The 16,600-nt window shown below is 38.5% G+C and overlaps 3 protein-coding genes across 6 annotated transcripts in view; 2 read left to right on the top strand and 1 right to left on the bottom strand.

The window, feature by feature from the left end:
• coro2a (coronin, actin binding protein, 2A) overlaps nucleotides 1–1,887 on the top strand; it is a 43,485-nt gene extending 41,598 nt beyond the window's left edge. For both annotated transcript variants that reach the window (XM_031276725.2, XM_031276726.2), the window contains exon 12: nucleotides 782–1,887. In XM_031276725.2, coding sequence (XP_031132585.1) covers nucleotides 782–922 — 141 coding nt within the window. In that variant the 3' untranslated portion in view covers nucleotides 923–1,887. The remainder of the gene's footprint in view (nucleotides 1–781) is intronic.
• A 2,738-nt stretch (nucleotides 1,888–4,625) lies between these two features.
• Nucleotides 4,626–11,569, bottom strand: anp32b (acidic (leucine-rich) nuclear phosphoprotein 32 family, member B). Of its 2 annotated transcripts, none has more exons than XM_031276731.2 (7): nucleotides 11,276–11,569; nucleotides 8,761–8,910; nucleotides 8,544–8,666; nucleotides 7,979–8,171; nucleotides 7,068–7,192; nucleotides 6,902–6,968; nucleotides 4,626–5,292 (listed from the first exon to the last, which is right to left on the bottom strand). In XM_031276731.2, the coding sequence occupies exons 1-7, from the start codon at nucleotides 11,327–11,329 to the stop codon at nucleotides 5,213–5,215; spliced, it is 792 nt and encodes a 263-aa protein (XP_031132591.1). In that variant the 5' UTR covers nucleotides 11,330–11,569; the 3' UTR covers nucleotides 4,626–5,212. The 2 variants fall into 2 exon arrangements, with proteins under 2 accessions (XP_031132591.1, XP_031132590.1); XM_031276730.2 differs by having other exon boundaries at nucleotides 4,631–5,295; nucleotides 11,276–11,558.
• Nucleotides 11,570–13,629: 2,060 nt separating this feature from the next.
• hemgn (hemogen) lies at nucleotides 13,630–16,057 on the top strand. Of its 2 annotated transcripts, none has more exons than XM_031276728.2 (4): nucleotides 13,630–13,903; nucleotides 14,268–14,346; nucleotides 14,822–15,411; nucleotides 15,572–16,057. In XM_031276728.2, exons 1-4 carry the CDS (start codon nucleotides 13,840–13,842, stop codon nucleotides 15,682–15,684), a joined length of 846 nt encoding a protein of 281 aa, XP_031132588.2. In that variant the 5' UTR covers nucleotides 13,630–13,839; the 3' UTR covers nucleotides 15,685–16,057. The 2 variants fall into 2 exon arrangements, with proteins under 2 accessions (XP_031132588.2, XP_031132587.2); XM_031276727.2 differs by having other exon boundaries at nucleotides 14,268–14,358.
• Nucleotides 16,058–16,600: the final 543 nt, after the last annotated feature.

Genomic DNA, 16,600 nt, shown 5'->3' with positions numbered 1-16,600 from the left:
GTGTGTGTGTGTGTGTGTGTGTGTGTGTGTGTATGTATGTATATATATTTATATATGGGAAATGGACTAACAAATTGTTGGTTTTGATCCTTTCATGAGATATAGTGCAATAACAAAAATATAGAATATCATCAGCCTTACCCTTAAATATTGCTGAGTACACTGTAATGATTGAAAGTGACCTAGATGAACGTATCAACTAGAGCTTTACCGAATAATTTGAATTCTAAATCAACATTCTAATGGTTCACAGCTTTTTTTGCACATCTATTTATTGTTTGAACCTGGTATTGCTGCAAAGTTGCAGATAAAGATTAGGCTACACTAATATTATTATATTATTAGTATTATACTATTTGTAGAATTAGATTTCAGTGGTGGCTACGTAGGATTGTTCCTGACTCGTGTAATCCAAACATTTCCAATAACTCCAGAGCATTGTAAAGTCCCAAAAATTGATTTTATTAATATTTTATATAATACTATATTTTATATTTTATACTAACTATATATATTTAGTTAGCATAATGTTGCTGTAAGCCTAAAGGTGGGATTATTTTATTATTATTTCATCATTATTTGATGCCCTTATTGGATTGGCCTGTTGCCTTCATGTGTTTATGTTGAGTTATATTCATTAAAGAAAGTTGATTTAATAAACAAAAGACTAACTCATTCAATGTGATGAATCACTTTATTCAAATAAAGGATTTCATTTCTCTAATGGAAGTTACACCCTTGATATATATTCCAATATATTGTGCATGTGTTTTGTCCACAGCTGCGTCTGAAGTTCCACAAGCAGCAGGAGGAAATCCGACGGTTGAGGGAGCTCCTCAACCAGAGGGACGTGCGCGTCAAACAGCTGGAGCTGGAGATTAAGAACATCAAAAACTCCCAATCTCACCAGAGCTCACCTTAAGACTTGTCTGACCCACGGGGGTCACCTTCACCCCCTCGTGGAACATGTGCATTACTGTACAAACTTCCTTACTCCATCTTCACACCTCTTCTTAAGGTCCTGACTCACCTCTTATCCTTTAATGAGCCCACTACTCACTGCACAGGGGTGATTTTTAAACCTCAACTTTGTGTTTTCTTTCAGTCGGGTGCACATATTCTTTGTTCATATAAATACACTCAAACACATTCTCACCCAGCTGTAACACGATTTAAAACTCTTTGCACCTGTTGATCTTTACCCTGTTTATTTTTTATGCTTCACAGCTATGCAAATTAATTGTATTTTTTAGCTTTTGTATGCTCTTTGTAGCTCAGAGATGAAAAAGGATGTCTGTGCCTGTCTTGACTGAATGATGGGGCTGTCTGCGTGTTGTTTAAAAGTTGTTTCAGGGCAGGAGCAGACATCCTGTGCGATAACGCTAATTTTTTTTTTTTTATGCTTGGTGATTGTTTTTTTGTTTTCAATATTTAAACTACTGTAAGTGGAGATGGCTGTGGTGTTTTAATGTGTGCTTGAATGAGAGTGATCTAAATGAATGACAATATCATTCCAGCTGTGTTGTTGCGTTACATTGAGCTGCATTTGTTTTTATTTTTGGATGACTGGAAAATTTACTGGAAAATTGGTGAATAATCAACCCGTTTTACAGTGGCTATTGTGTAAGCCAATTCTGTACCTGATGCTATGTAGCAGTTAAGTTTTATATTTATTTTAAAATACAGTCAAAGGAAAAATACCATTTAATCAAGTACTTGAATTTTTGGCGAATACAGCACGCAAACTGTTTTTAAAAAGGATAAAAAGCCTGCTTGCTTTTTTCTTGATGTGGAGTCACTGTGAAGAAACAATTTAAAGCCATTGTAGAGCCGGAGTCTTGCACCACTTCTGGGTTAGTTTGGGATCCACTCGCTTTCAGTTATGAATGTATTTGGGTGTCTTTTATTGCTCTCTGTTAAAATCTGAAACATGACACTGGGGTTTTCTGTTCGTATTTTAAGCTGAAAGAGTATCTACTACTGTAGTGGATAGATAGGTAAAATAGATTTTCCAGTAAATGTAACATATGATGATATATATTGTTCCTGGGTCGGGAACCTGCATCACCCTTTTAGGGTTCTAATTCGCAATAATGACCAGCTCTCTCTACATTATTCCTTACATATTACAATCTAAAATTAGATAGGATTTTATTTATATTGCACAGTCCTACGCAGGACCTGTTGAGTTGTTAAATGCTAACAAAATAATTATTGAGCTTGACATTTATAAACAATCTCCACTCAAGGTCTATTCATCGCTTGTTCTGGAGCTTTAAACGGTTTTCATTAGTAGATGAGCTTTATAAGTACTGTAAGTGGACCTTGAGTAGAGATAGTTGTTTTTCTCAGCTGTTGTTTCCAGTGACAAGAATGAATTGTAAAGCTAAATTTTAGGACAACAGGGATGATAAATCCTAAAACAGATAAGTAGATATGTGTTTTTTAGAAGATGGAGAGAGATTCCCAGTATGATGGTTCAGCTTTGAAATAAGATTGTGGAACAGAAGTGAGCCCAACAGGGAGACAGGTCTTCATCTCTTGATATAAACATTTTACTTACATGTGATAGGGAACTCATGAATGTTTTTACAAGGCTTAGCTGTGATAATTTGTTAATGCAAAGACTTAAATAACCAGAATTAAGTACACACAAATTTACACTAAGCAGTTAGTAAAGTCTACCCTAATGGCAGTTTCCCTCAAGGTACTTCTAAATAGTTTTTGCCACTGTGCTGTCAGTTCATCATATTTGTTGCTTTCAGAATTTAAACATTCCCTTTTCTCATCTCTATGGGCGCCGACAGTTTTGTTGTTATTACTTAGATTTCCTCATGGGGGCAGTAGAAACTACGCACTATAGCTTTAAGAGGAACACTTTTCTGATTGGCATGTAAATATGCATAGATGTTACAGAAGTGTTTTCAGATATTAGGCAACACAAATAATATAGCTACTGATCCTAAGATAACCAGATACAGCACAAATTATCATGCATGCCTGTATTTAGTATGTAGTCAGGGGCACAAGCACCATAATGATATTCTAGGCTTAACCTTTCATGGCCACTTGTCAAAGATTTGCCACATGGAAACTGCCACACCAACCCACACATAGCCTACAGACACACTGGCCTCAATACAATTGTGAACCTTTTGACCTCTGGCAGGACAGTTCTAGCACAGCTTCATCTCTGGCTGACTTTTGTCCTGGAGCAGCAACACCCCAGCCAGTGTAAACTCCAAACCACCACTGCTGTTGGTGGACGGTGAACACATTCCCACTGTGTACTGCTGTTTTTACAGTCAGCCAGTGGACTTGCTCAAAGACTCATTTGGCTGTTTGACCACATCACAACAGTTGAAGGTGACAGTTTTTACTTCCAGAGCCATTCCAACCAGCTTAATCATGTCCATGTTTCCTCAATATTTATTCAAATGGATTTTTTTCCTCATCCAAAAAACTTTTTTTTTTTTTTTTTTTTTTTTTTATATTTTTATAATTGTTCTCCCTCTCAAAAGTCTGGAAATGCAAATGAAAAAAGGATTGTTTAAAGTTTCTGCCAAAATTGTGCATTTAAAGAACAATCATTTGCTAGCTTGGGAATCAAATGCTTTATGTAGTTTATAACACAAATAAATACTGCATATCTCTAGCTAAATAACAGAGCAGCTGCCATTTTTTGATGTCATTTCTTCAGCACTGTTTTTATAGTGACTGAACAGTCACACAGCAGAATTTACGCTATACACTCTCTTTATTGTTGGCCTATGTCACTGTGTGACCACATGGGCTACTATGGAACCTCAAAATGTTCAATATTAAAACCAAAAAATACATTATGAAATAAATCAAGTTGTGTATTAAAAATAAAGAAATTATTAAAACTAATGCTTTAATAATGCAATGTCTAATGTTATTTCATCATTCCTTTTCATAACTACTATTTATTGGATTTAACTTATTTAATTGCATTTATTTAAAAAGTGCCCTTTTTTTATTTCATTGAGGCATTTTTCCTGATAACACATTTCATGTCTTGCGTTTTATTTCAGTATGTCACGTTTCCTCCTGCATCTTAAGCCAGCAAGTTCAACAACTGCTACCAAATTTAGCCTACCAAGTGCACAGTTTGATTAAATGTAGGACCGCGGATGATTAAAATATGCATTTATTTTAATGCTGCCGTCAAATAGAACTCGTGTGCTCAGTTACAACATGGCAAGTCGTGTAGCCTACACGATATGCTTAGTGTTCAAGTGGTTAAGTCGTGAGACATTTCACTCAATGACTCAAATTAATATTGAGCAGTTAGCTATTTCTGTAAACATGTCTGTACATCAAAGTGCTGCTCTTCAGTAATCTGTTGACTATTTGGAGTCTCTGAGGCTGCAACATGTAGACGGCCAACTTCTTTCATCTGTACGATTGCCTGGCTTGTCTTTAAAATTTAAAAAACGGGAGACTATCTAAACCCGTCTTAAGACTAGACTTTTTCTGTGGACTGTTGTCTACAGTCACTATCAGTGCAGAATAACAGCAGGGGTGGATGACGGCCATCATTTCATAATTTTATCTTTGGACACCAGTAAAGCAAGGCAGCAAGGAGAGAAAAGCACAAAATGTTAACATTTTATTTACAAATTTTTTTTTTTTGTCATACAGAAAGTAAAAATGTAGCTACAACTTTGATTTGTGCAACAGGCAGCCACACTAAAAATCATGGCTCGCTGGTTGCACAGCTGCTATAGCAATAATTTGATTGGGAAAAATAAGGAACAGAAGAAAAAAAATAGACAAAAAAAAAGAGAAATAATAAACCCAACAACAAAAAATAATTCATCCAACAAAATATTAAAAGCACAGACCCAAAACTAGATACCAGTCCCAAAGTCCTCACACGGGAATACATAAAGAGGGGTCGACAGTGAAATTGTGGAATGCTGAGTGCTGGGCTGCCTGAGAACCTGGGGGCCGTGGGGTGGGTGAGGTGGAGGGTGTTTGGTGGCTCTCAGTTCCATGGTGGGGAGAAAAAAAGGGGTCGGCAGCTCCACTCGGCCCACCCATCCGGTACAGTCTTGTCCCATAAAAAGAGCTCAGAGCTGGGGGGTTGACGTGGATTACAAAGGCGGTGCGAGTTGTAGGAGGGCGGACGTTCGGGTTTGTGGGGGAGTAAGGGTAACTCGGAAAGCTCTCGTTTTCCGTTTTGCTCTTAATCGTCGTCGTCGTCGTCGTCATCGTCGTCCTCATCCTCTGGGTCTCGCTTTCTCTTCTCTCCTTTGCCAGCTTCTGCTTCTGGGGGCAAAGAGGAAGTATGTGTCACACTGGGTGCCAAGATGACAAAACTTCAATTTTAACAGTGAATATAAATCTAATATTTCATCTGGAGGCACTACAACAGCAGCAAGACTCAGTCTAACCATTTAATCATGCAGGCTGAGTCACAGCACACTGGATTCATGTTTGTTTTTAACAATCTACATGTAAATACAGGCTTTACGTGTTCCATATCTTATACATACACAGGGTTCTTAACATTTACTGTAACTATAACAAACATCTTGAATACTTCAGCATTGTCAAAGACATCCTCTCGTGGGAATTAGGGAGTGTGGGCAGTGTTTAAGAATGGTCACTATTGTGTTTTGCCGTCTCTCTACATGATATAAAGTTACACGATTAGGAGCTGAAAATAAACTGTCAGATATGCATCTTCAGTATTGACCTTTTTCAGGATTTAACTGGCCCTTTCCTTTTTCAGATGTTTTACACTCACACGCTTATTTGATTTACATTATCATACCGTTTTTAAAAAAGTGATCCAAGTATGTCTTATTTGAGTTATATTATGAGTGGTCAGTAATGGGTAGTAACGGTGGGTCCGACCCCCACACAGACGTGCATGAGCACCGCTGCTTCAGAGCAGAGCGGAGAAAGGACTGCAATTGTACTTCATGTCTGATTCACTGGTTAGCAAACACCTAATATTATACTGAATGTTTAAAACAAACATAACTATTGTTAGCAATGCGGTGACAACGCGCATTGAGATCAGGCTCATACACGGGGAGGGGTAGAGAATGCGCAGCGTGGCAGATGACGGATCTTTTTTGCTCCTTTGTCAGAGCCCATGCATTATTTATTGCTGTCTGGGTGTAAATACCATTTCGAACAATATATGCAAAAGTGTATATTGGAAAAAGTTACCAACCCTGCCTTTAAGAGTACACACAAATAGGAGGAAAAATTTGAGAATTGTTGAATTCATACAAAGATTAGAGACTCAAATCTTTTTAAGATATTTTTTGGCCTTTATTTGATAGGACAGCTTAGACATGAAAGGGGAGAGAGAGGGGGGATGACATGCAGCAAAGGGCCCCAGGTCGCAACCGAACCTGGGGCCGCTGCGGCCAGGACTGGACCTCTGTATATGGACGCATGCTCTACCAGGTGAGCTACCCAGGCGCCAGGGACTCAAATCTTAAGGAGTAAACTTAACAGTAAATGTACTTCCGGCTTACTTTTAAGTTAGTAAATTGTGTGCATTATATGCCTCAATGGATTCTGGTCCCAGTCTGCAGTGTTCATTGCCACTACAGTTCTGTGCTTTTTTAATGAAGAAAAATCAAGTGATTCTGTCTAACCCAATCTGAAATATCACTGAAGTTTCCTAGTACTTCATGCTCCTGAATTACAAGTTAGTATAAGCAATGCCCCACCTGTCAAGACATAAAAACAAACAAATTCTTGTGGAGAGTTTAGAGTGGCGATATGAAGAGAGGTTGCAGGAGTGTTGTGTTATACTTGTAGTTTACTGTGTTGAAGTCTTTGAGGTCCTTTCGGAATGCATTTTTTGATATGTGAAGGGCACGGTATTCAAAACTACGGAAACGGTACATACCCTCTTCATCATCATCGTCATCATCATCTTCTTCATCTACTTCCCCATCCTGACCCAAGTCTTCCTCCTTGGTAAACAAAAATGTACAAATTAAAAAGGAAACAATGCATCCAAACGCCTTGCAAGAAGATTTTCTGCCAAATAATATTAGCTATCTGTATATTACCTCATCTTCTCCGCTGACGTCATCATCGTCCTCTTCTCCTTCTACCTCCTCTTCGTCTTCCTCGTCCTCCTCCTCCTCGTCAAAGTCCTCCTCCTCTCCATCCTCATCTTCCTCCTCCTCTCCTTCTGCAATACAAAAGCAACAATCAGTCAATCACAGACAGTGAAAAGTGGAACCATGCTGCAATTAATCCAACACTATATTTTCAAAGTTAGAGACACAGTTAATAATGAAAATCAAAACCAGACAGGCAGCCATGTTGAGGTTGAACTGTATTCTAATATTTAGCAGTAATATTCATCTCATATTGATATCTTTCCAGCTATTGTGGACTTAAAAAAAAAGTTTGTGTTATTGTGTGACTTTGGTGTTTTAAAAAGGGGTTAGTTTGAATTCACTTATTTCACACAAACAAACTATGCGATTGAGGCAGCGGTAGAACAGCAACTCCCGAGGTCTGCAAGGTAAAATTACAGTTTTTGTCAAAGGGGGTCTAGTAGCTTTAAAGAGAGCATAGATGGATTTAAAGGCTTCAGTTCCACCGCGGAAAGGGATGTCTGACGGAAAGGTAAAGTAATGAAAATATTCTAAATATAGCGTATACTTAAACCGATATTGATGTTTTTTAGGAAGGCTTTTTTTTTTTTTTTTTTTTTTTTTATTAAGGTGGCTAAAATATGTTTTGCTGCAGCCCCTGTCCACAGCCGTACATTGCTGAGCTTTCGTGTCGGTACTCCTGCCTGTTTCTCCAAACTTGGGGCGTGCCAGCCGCCATCTACTTTAGGTAATACACCGACTATGGATAAGTACCTCATACAACCCCACTTCAAAATATCCCAACTATCTATTTAAGGATATCCTTACAGCAGGAAGACCAGAGCCATCTCTGAGATATTGGAAGAACTTCTTACCTTCATCTTCATCGTCATCTACGCCATCTCCATCCACCTCTCCGTCAGAATCAGAGGCCTCCCTATCCTCCATGTCATAACCATCCAGGTAGGTAAGCTGGGGCAGCAGCTTGAACACACTCTCTCTGTAGTCATTCAGGTTTGTCACTTCACAGTTGAACAGGTCCAAACTCTTCAGGTTATCCAGCTTTTTCTGTTGATCAAATGCAGTGAAGTACTGTGATTAGTACTGTCATGTTTAGAGTTAAAGGGTACACGATGCTGATGTGTATGTGTACTGAGCATTATAAAACCAGCAGCTCTGAAATTAGAAATATATATGCTATTTGTATGCTGTTGGATGAGTAATAACAGCTAATAAACTGAAATCACATTTATATTGAAACAGTTGCAGAACAAGATTTTGTAGAAATATTCAAAATGCTTTGTCTAATTTTAATGAATTTGGCATTAACATGAGATAAGAAAACAAAGCACATCGTCTGCAACAACCTAAGACAGTATACACATTCTGTAGGCATGCACATGGATATGTGTGGTGTTGCTTCTAAATGGAAATACATACCAACGGTTCCAATGTGCTGATGTCTTTCAATTTGTTGCCACTCAGGTTTAGATGTGTGAGGTTGGGTAGTTTCTCTGCTAAAACATCAAGGCCGCCACTAATTCTGTTGTCACTCAACTCCAGCTGAAAGATGGTAGAAGGAAATATTATTCCAGCTGACACTTTAACACAATTCAGCTTTTAGATGGAGGTAAGAAGGTGAAACATTAATATTTACCTTTTTAAGTTTTCCTAGTTTGGGCAAGTTGGAGACTGACATTAAGCCAACATTTATCAAGCTAAGGAATTCCAGGTTGACAAACTCAGCTGTGAGGCCTTCGATTTTTCCTTCAACAGATCGACAATTGTCAAGGACAAGTTCTCGTACCTGAAATATAGAAAAGCATAATATATCAAAAAAAATATCCAGTCGTATGCATTTAGTTAAACTATAAATAGACCTACTACTGATCCATAACTACAATGTATTCAAAAACAAATTTGTAAATAATATCTAAAATATTTTACAAACTCTCCTTTCTAAAACAAAATAATGTAACTTTTGTAAACAAAACGACATAACCACAATGTGTTTAATAGGGGATGTTGTTGTTGTTATGCAAAATGGCCCTTTACTTTGTGTAACGTTATTAAAATGTATTTTGTAGTTGCTGTAAAATATCAGAAAAACAAGTCTAGAGGCGGAGTTAGTTTGAGTCAGTTAAAGGTGGTTGCGTAATTCAATATTGAACAATAACGTTGCAAAAAAAAAAAGTTGTTGTCAAACGTCAAAGATCACGATTTGTCAAGTAAAACACAGAAACGGATACTGTATCTTAATCTATATACACTTTCGTGTTTATTTTATCCGGACACGACTGATAATATATTGATTTCATTGAAACGAGGAAGAGCAAAGCAGTAGCTACCCATGGCCTGCTGATGCAGTCACTAATGACAAATGCAATGATTTTTAGTGCGCTAGCTTGCTACAGGCTATCCATTGCCCCTTTTAAACGCTGCCGTGCAGTAGAGGAGCAGCTACAGAGGTCTGTCTGCCCGCCATTAGCCAACAGCAACGGAAAGGATTGCGAATACACCCTTAGTAAAGACTCTCTTTTTCGTTAAACCAGCTTTCATTTGGGAAGTGGAGTATTCTTTGTCGTCGAGCAAACGACCGGTGTTGCCAGTTTGTTACAGGGTACAACATCGTTTTTCAGGTCGAAGTGGCGAAGGAGATATATTGAGAACGGAAATTTAGTAAAAACAAAGATGGAGACAGTTCTTTCTCCCAGAGCTTCAAAGACGACAGAATGACAACATGGCGATTCCTGAGATACAGTAACGTTATGCAGTTCTCTGAACAATTCAATGGCAAAAAGTGCTGTTTAGAAAGAGGCATTATCGTTAGTTACACATTAACCTGATCTGAGTCATTTTTCGATGTTAAATTAGTTTTATTTCATGCATGAGTTGAGAGGAAACGCCGACCGTCGAGTTTTTGTCTGCCCACGCATCAAGCGCGGTGCACCGGATCTCCGTGTCATTCAAGCAGACTGGCTCGGTTAATGAAGCCGCTGGCGAACTAATCGATCCGTTTTAGTTACAAGCAACAAGTTTAGCTCTAATGACAAGTAACGTTACTAGACGATTAATCGTTGTCTTGACGTTTTCATTTTACAACTGGATGTATTTTGTTGTCTTTGACTAATGTAGCGAAGGGGGTAATGTGGCGGGAACAAAAACACCAAGTTAGGTGGCTGCTGCTGCCTGAATGACTCCGAATCATCGGATCACCAGACTTCATTAAATAAGTGCAATATTTAGATGAGTAGATGCCAGGATATGAAATGGTAACGTAACTGCTATGCGAGCGTGTAAGTATTTTGGGGGAATAAATTGCTGCACACTCCCTTTAAAAAAAACTTACAAATCGCAACAGTTTAAACGTGGCTTTAAACAATTCACGGTAACAGGAATAGTTGGCTATTTGCTACAGTTTGTGTAAACATCAACTGGCTAGGATTATAGTAACAGTGGCTTAACGTTAAGTGCTCAAGGTATGGATGACTCGTGAATCAAGTGACTGTTTTTTGTTGTCGCTGCTGAATCTGCCCATTTGATATTAACGTACTCTAACGTTAGACATTTCAAGATGTAACTCGTGATCGGCGATGGCCCGTTTACATGTAACAAAAACTACATTTTTAACACGAACGCCTTGAAGTTGTAAAGAGCATTTGTGATTAAAAAAAAAAAAGAGCCCCATTTTAGCAGTAATGCTAGCAGCAAACATGGCTTCCAAGGTCTGTATGAAATATACCGCTCTATGAATGCCAAACGCGGCGCAGGAAGCAAATTTCCCAATATATCAGCGTAAAAATAAGTTTACTAATCGTGGTACAACGGGAGAGTCGAGCCGAATCGTGTGTGCACCGCTGACCAAGGAGGCTGCGAAACGGTTAAAGCACTGCAATAATGCCAGCAAGCTTAGGAATCGCCGTTTCAAAGTAACGATTGAATACAGCTTTTCTCCTCTCGTTGCCCCTATACGCCCAATCCAGAACAGTATAAAGGATTAAGCTTGTTGTGCGAGTGTTTTCCGCCCTATTATACACGAGAAACATAATCTAAAGCCCATGTGGTCACCATTACGTTAGCCACACAGGTCACTCGCAAAGCAAAAAAAGTAGCAAGCTGGCTAGCAAGGCTAGCCAGAAAACTAAGGGTTGGTTTTAAAAAGCACGACTCACATCAGACGGTGTCCTGTTTCTTAGCTCCAAGTGGATCCTCTTTTTCATGTCCATCTTGCCCTATGAAAGTAAAACTTTTCTCTCGTGGGTTTTGGTGGGATCTTCAGTCCAAAGGCAGAGATGCCCTAATGGAGGGAGAATATAGGACTGTATAATGAACTGAGCCAAACGCTAAGTTAGTCGGAGAGAGGAGACACCATGGAGGGAAACGGGACTGAAACAAAATATATGCTCAACAGCGCCATCTGCGTCCAGAAACGCCCATCGCCTCTATAAGGCATTGCAGTCACAAAACATGACGCTGCCCCGAAACAGTGTTGTGGTGCAATTTATTTCTGCGAGGAAAGTGCTGTACTATGTTTAGTGAAGACAAGAGCCTTTTGTCTGTAAAGTCAGTTTTATTAAATGAAAGCATGCAGAATGCATGTCGATTTACGCAAAATAGCAATTAGACGTCGATAAAGTAGGTCATATAGTCAACGTTGTTTATCTGCCTAACTTAAAGTTTCATAGCTTGAAAGCCTGCCCGCTTTTGATATATTTGACATCATATTGTTATTGTTTCATATTGAATGTGTAAATAAGGCGAACATCTAACAACATGAAGTCCTGCTATGATTACTACTTAAACCTGTTGTCTTCCTTTGTTTGGCAAAATGCATACTTGTAGCTTATAATTGAAGCCCATTCAATGATAAATTCGTAATCCTTGTCACCATTTTCATCAATAAAGTGCACAATGGATAAATTGTGTTGTACGTTTGGTTCATAAATGCCAGATTCATTTAACCGTTTGGACACACTGCGAGAAAGGAGGGGTGTGTTTGGTTTGCAGTAAAGAGAGCATTGTATATACACATGGAGAGTAGGGCACCCCTTCCGACCCCAACCCCCCTTTTACTTCCTGAGACACCAGAGCCCTCAAGTAGAAGTCTACTGAGTAATAAAAAGGAAATTGGATTGGAAAAGGAATTGTGGATTTTTAAAAATTGAAATATGAATCAACAATTTTATTCTGGGTTTTGGTAAAATGATGGATATATTTTTAAGGTTAGTAGTATAGTAAAGATTTAACATAGGATGTCAACTGTCCAGGGTACATTATTTAAATAGTTTTTGGCCTTGTGCAAGTTGTATGTAGGTTTTAAATCAGTTTTTAGTAGTTGAAAATGTACACCAGAAGATGGCACTGTAATATCTGCTTTGCCATTCCTCAAATATGAGTTTCATTGTGCAACGATATGGATGTGTGTGTAATGTAATGCTGGTAATAATCTGTAATTTAGAAAGATGTGCATACTTGGAAGGAGTCCATTCTTGTGTCTGTGTGTTATCAGCTGAAGAGTTAACCGTGTGCAGCAGCCTGTGGTCTTTTGGTCAGCTGGAAGTCAATATTGATACTGGAGGTGCTGCTAAATGTTCAAGGTAGTTTAAATGTGTGACTGTGTGTTTTTGTTAGAATTTTACACAGGGACAGTTAATTATTCTCAGTCAGTGTATCCCGGAGAAGGAAGTTATACTAGTTGCCATTGTATGGCCTTGCAAGATCTACCCTGGACAAAACAGGTGAAGGTGCAAATTTTCCACTGCAAAAAAGCCATAAGCCATTTTTTGCAGCCATAAGTTCATCCATAAAGAATGTACTACACGAAAAAGACAGTTTGGATTGACATACAGTTATCTATACTTTTAGAAAGAGTATGTAAATTGCAAGATGCTCCTTGAATTTAACCAAGGGACCCTCAACATTTCCCCTACAGTGCTGGAGGCAGTTGGCAGTTGAGTGTTATTGACTCTGCTGGACAGCTTCTTTCTCTGAGTGGCTCAAACACACACACACACACACACACACACACACACACACACACACACACACACACACACATCAGGGCTCAATGTGCTGGGAGAAGATTGAGAACACACCCCAATTGAGCAGCTCTCCACCAGTGCGATAAGATGTATGCCCTTACTCCGGTTGAAGACATGCTTTCTTGCTTAGTCTCAGGCTGTCTGATGCCTTTTCAACACAGTAGTCAGATTCAGAACTTCCTTTAACTCTTGACCTGTTTTGTTCCCTTCAACAACATTAGGCAGTTTAGTCATTAAATAATTGTCTATATATAGCTATAAATTATACTTTGGCCATTGCTAAGCAACAGTGAAAACTGAGTCCTTTCTATTTTCTAGTCTGTTTATTAGTATAATTAAGACATGTTAGTCTAATAAGCCAACTTCTGTGTATTTCCCCCTATACCACATAGCCTACATATTTTATCCCTATACACGCTGCCCTCAAATAACTTGCTCCAGTCTTCTCTCTCTCTCTCTCTCTCTCTCTCTCTCTCTCTCTCTCTCTCTCTCTCTCAATGCTGTGCCAACTCCTCCAGCTTTACAAATATGATAAGACCAAAGCTGCAAGAACTCTTCCAGCACTATGGTAATGGTTAACCAGATAATTCATTTTTGGGTGGGACTAGAAAACAGTCAGAAGTTATTCTGTCTTCTTTTCTGTGCTAGCCTGTCTTAAATTAGTTGAATTCGTTCATACAGTAGCAGGACTCAGAATGGAGGAGACATTGCAACCAGAGAAGCAGGAGTCGGAATATAAAAATCAGAATGAGGACCAAGGTAACTTTTAAGATTTACTTATCTTCTTTTAAAATGAAGTACTTAAGTATTTCCACACTAGAAATTTGGGTGAACAGTTCTTCATTTGCAGACTGTGTGGTGTCTTTTGGTCAACTCAGAAATAGCTAAGCTGCTGTTACTACAAATGAGAGACATGTTTAGTATTTCCGTATTTTAAACCATAGTGTGGAAATGTTTCAGTCAAAGACTTGCCAGTGTGTAGCTGAAAGAAAAGAAAAAGTCTATAAACCACATCTTTAAATGCCATCAGTCATCCACATTTGCCGGTCATGCGTGAAAAATACTGCTCTGTATGTCTATAATTTCACACTGCCCTTGTTAGCATGGTTTCTCTGTTTTATAGGTGGGATCTGTCGCCGATTGCGAGACAGGGATCTTCTCAGGAAGAGGAAGGCTGAAGCAGAAGAGAATGAGACTAACCAGTGGGTTTTTGGGTAAATTTATAGAAAGGCACAGCCAATGTTAATGCATTGACCTACATTTACAGTTATGTTCATTTGAAGTAACCATTATAGTTTTAGCAGTGCAGACCTAGAAATCTACAGTATATACCAGTGTAATGATACAGTAAATAATTGTCTTAATGCAATGGGGGGGAATACAATTTTAGCATTGGTTAGACATGTTTATATAAGGCTTTATTAACAAAACTTACTTTATAAAACACTGTACTTCACAATGCATAGTTACGTCATTATCAGCACTCCAGTTGCTTATCACTCCTCTGCTTTATATTGAATATGGAGCAAGAGGAAACCAAAGGTTGCTCATGTGTTACTATTGACGCCCAAGATCCAGGTCAAGGACTTTGTACTATTAGCTTAGCAAAAGTATCACAAAGAGCTGTATCAATGTCCACTGCTTTTGAGGTTGATTACAATTGTTGTATTTTCTCAGGGTGGAGAGCCAGAGGAAAAGACCCAGGACTGAGAGTGGCATAAAGAGGAGAGGGAGGCCCAAGAAGAGTGAGCCCACGCCCAAGATATCTGTCATTCAGGAGGAGCCAGCAGTGCCTCAGGGAGCTCCTTCAGTGGTGGTGGTGCCTGAACCTGCTGAGGTCATCCCAGATCAAACACCAGGCTCTCTATCTCCCTTACTTGCTCCGGAATCAGAACCATCATCTGTCCTTGCTGCCCCTGCACCTCTGCCAGTGCTTGGATCCATCCAAAGCCCTGTCTTTGCTCCTGATCTGACTTCTCCATCTCAAATTTATCCGACTCCAGTCCTTTTTTCACCTTCAGCTCCTGCTCCATCTCCCGCCAAAGCCCTAGATACGGCTCCAAGCGTTGTCCAAGATTCGGCTCCAGCTCCAGAAGCTGTCCCAGTCCCAGCCCTGACCCAAGCCCCTGTTCCAGCTGCAGCTCCTCCCCAAGTGGAGACCTTCTTCACAGAGTCACAAGGCAGGGAGGCTCTGAACCTGATTGAGGACTTGGGCCCAGATGAGGAGGAAGACATCTCTCCATCTCAGGGCAAAAGATCTGATGAAGGTAATAAAGAGGACATTTAGACTGCAAGGTGAATGAATGGTGTGGAAAATAAGACATTTTAAAGACATTGCCTGGTTAAAGGGTTTTCATTTGTCTTATTTTTTTGTCTTAATATGAACTGTATCCTGTCTTGTTTTCTCTCTTTTTTTTTTTAATTTAGATTTGATTGAGACACCGTCGATCACTGTACCTGAACAAAACAAAATGTTCTCAATTCCAACGATGTCCTTGACGCCTCCTCCACAAAAATATTTTCCAGGAAATTTATTCTAATTTTCTAAAACACATTTCTCAGATACTGCCTCGGCTCAGAATACAACCATTTAGTTTGTATCTGAGTATTATTTTAGTTAGTGTGCAGCCTGTTGGTTGAAGAGAACCAACATATTGAGCATATGCATTGCTTATTTGACAACTGAATGAATTCAAACCAAACCTGTTTGTATTCTTATTTATTCTGGTTTGTGCTTCACTTCGAAGCTCACAAATTCTATTTTGCATTTAGTAAACAGCAAATTCTGCTTGCTTTTATTTAATAGTAAATGGTATAAATCACTGGTAAGGATGTATTTGTAATTATGGGTTTATTTGAATTTTGTAAAAGTTGTTTTTCACCTAATAAAATACACTGCTTACCATCCTCTGACTGTGACCATTATTATCTTGATTAGTACGTATGTGATAAATCTATGATCAATAATAAAATAAGACATCCTTTAAATGAATACATAGATTTTTATCCCTCTATTTTCAAAATGTGTGAAGACCATAGATTTATACTGGTGTTTTGTACAGGTTCTTTTGAGACTATCATGCTTTCATTTCATATATTTCTGTGTTTTTGAGAAACTATCTGCTTTTTTTTTTGCTTTGTTTTTATGGTTGTTGGTTATGTTTTCTATTTGTATTTAATGTTCTTGTATTTTAATGTGTTGTATTACATTTTATTGTGAAGCACTTTGTGATTTTTATCTGTGAAAGGTGCTATACAAATAAACTTTACTTACTTACTTACTTTTCTAACATCCCAAATTTGTAATTTCTTTAAACTTAGATGGAGAAATTAACCTACAGCCAAATTTCACTCCAATAAAATACAAATACTAGTATAAGTATATTTTATTATTGCTTACAGTGAGAATAGTATATCTGTATTTCATCTGTGCCTTGTTTGTTCAGGCCTGTGTAA

This window comes from Sander lucioperca, chromosome 4, assembly GCF_008315115.2.
Source record: "Sander lucioperca isolate FBNREF2018 chromosome 4, SLUC_FBN_1.2, whole genome shotgun sequence".
Taxonomy (NCBI): domain Eukaryota; kingdom Metazoa; phylum Chordata; class Actinopteri; order Perciformes; family Percidae; genus Sander; species Sander lucioperca.
Note: the sequence above shows the minus strand (reverse complement) of the source record. Positions and strands in the feature narration are given on the sequence as shown.

Bases quoted from the DNA above. Each gene is read 5' to 3' on its own strand.
- anp32b (XM_031276730.2), bottom strand. From the start codon at position 11,329: ATGGACATGAAAAAGAGGATCCACTTGGAGCTAAGAAACAGGACACCG. The intron at 6,969-7,067 runs GTAATATACAGA...TTGTTTACCAAG, and splicing joins ACGTCAGCGGAGAAGATGAG to GAGGAAGACTTGGGTCAGGA. The intron at 5,296-6,901 runs GTATGTACCGTT...CTTTGCCCCCAG, and splicing joins TGACGATGATGATGAAGAGG to AAGCAGAAGCTGGCAAAGGA.
- hemgn (XM_031276727.2), top strand. From the start codon at position 13,840: ATGGAGGAGACATTGCAACCAGAGAAGCAGGAGTCGGAATATAAAAAT. The intron at 13,904-14,267 runs GTAACTTTTAAG...TCTGTTTTATAG, and splicing joins AAATCAGAATGAGGACCAAG to GTGGGATCTGTCGCCGATTG. The intron at 15,412-15,571 runs GTAATAAAGAGG...TTTTTAATTTAG, and splicing joins GGGCAAAAGATCTGATGAAG to ATTTGATTGAGACACCGTCG.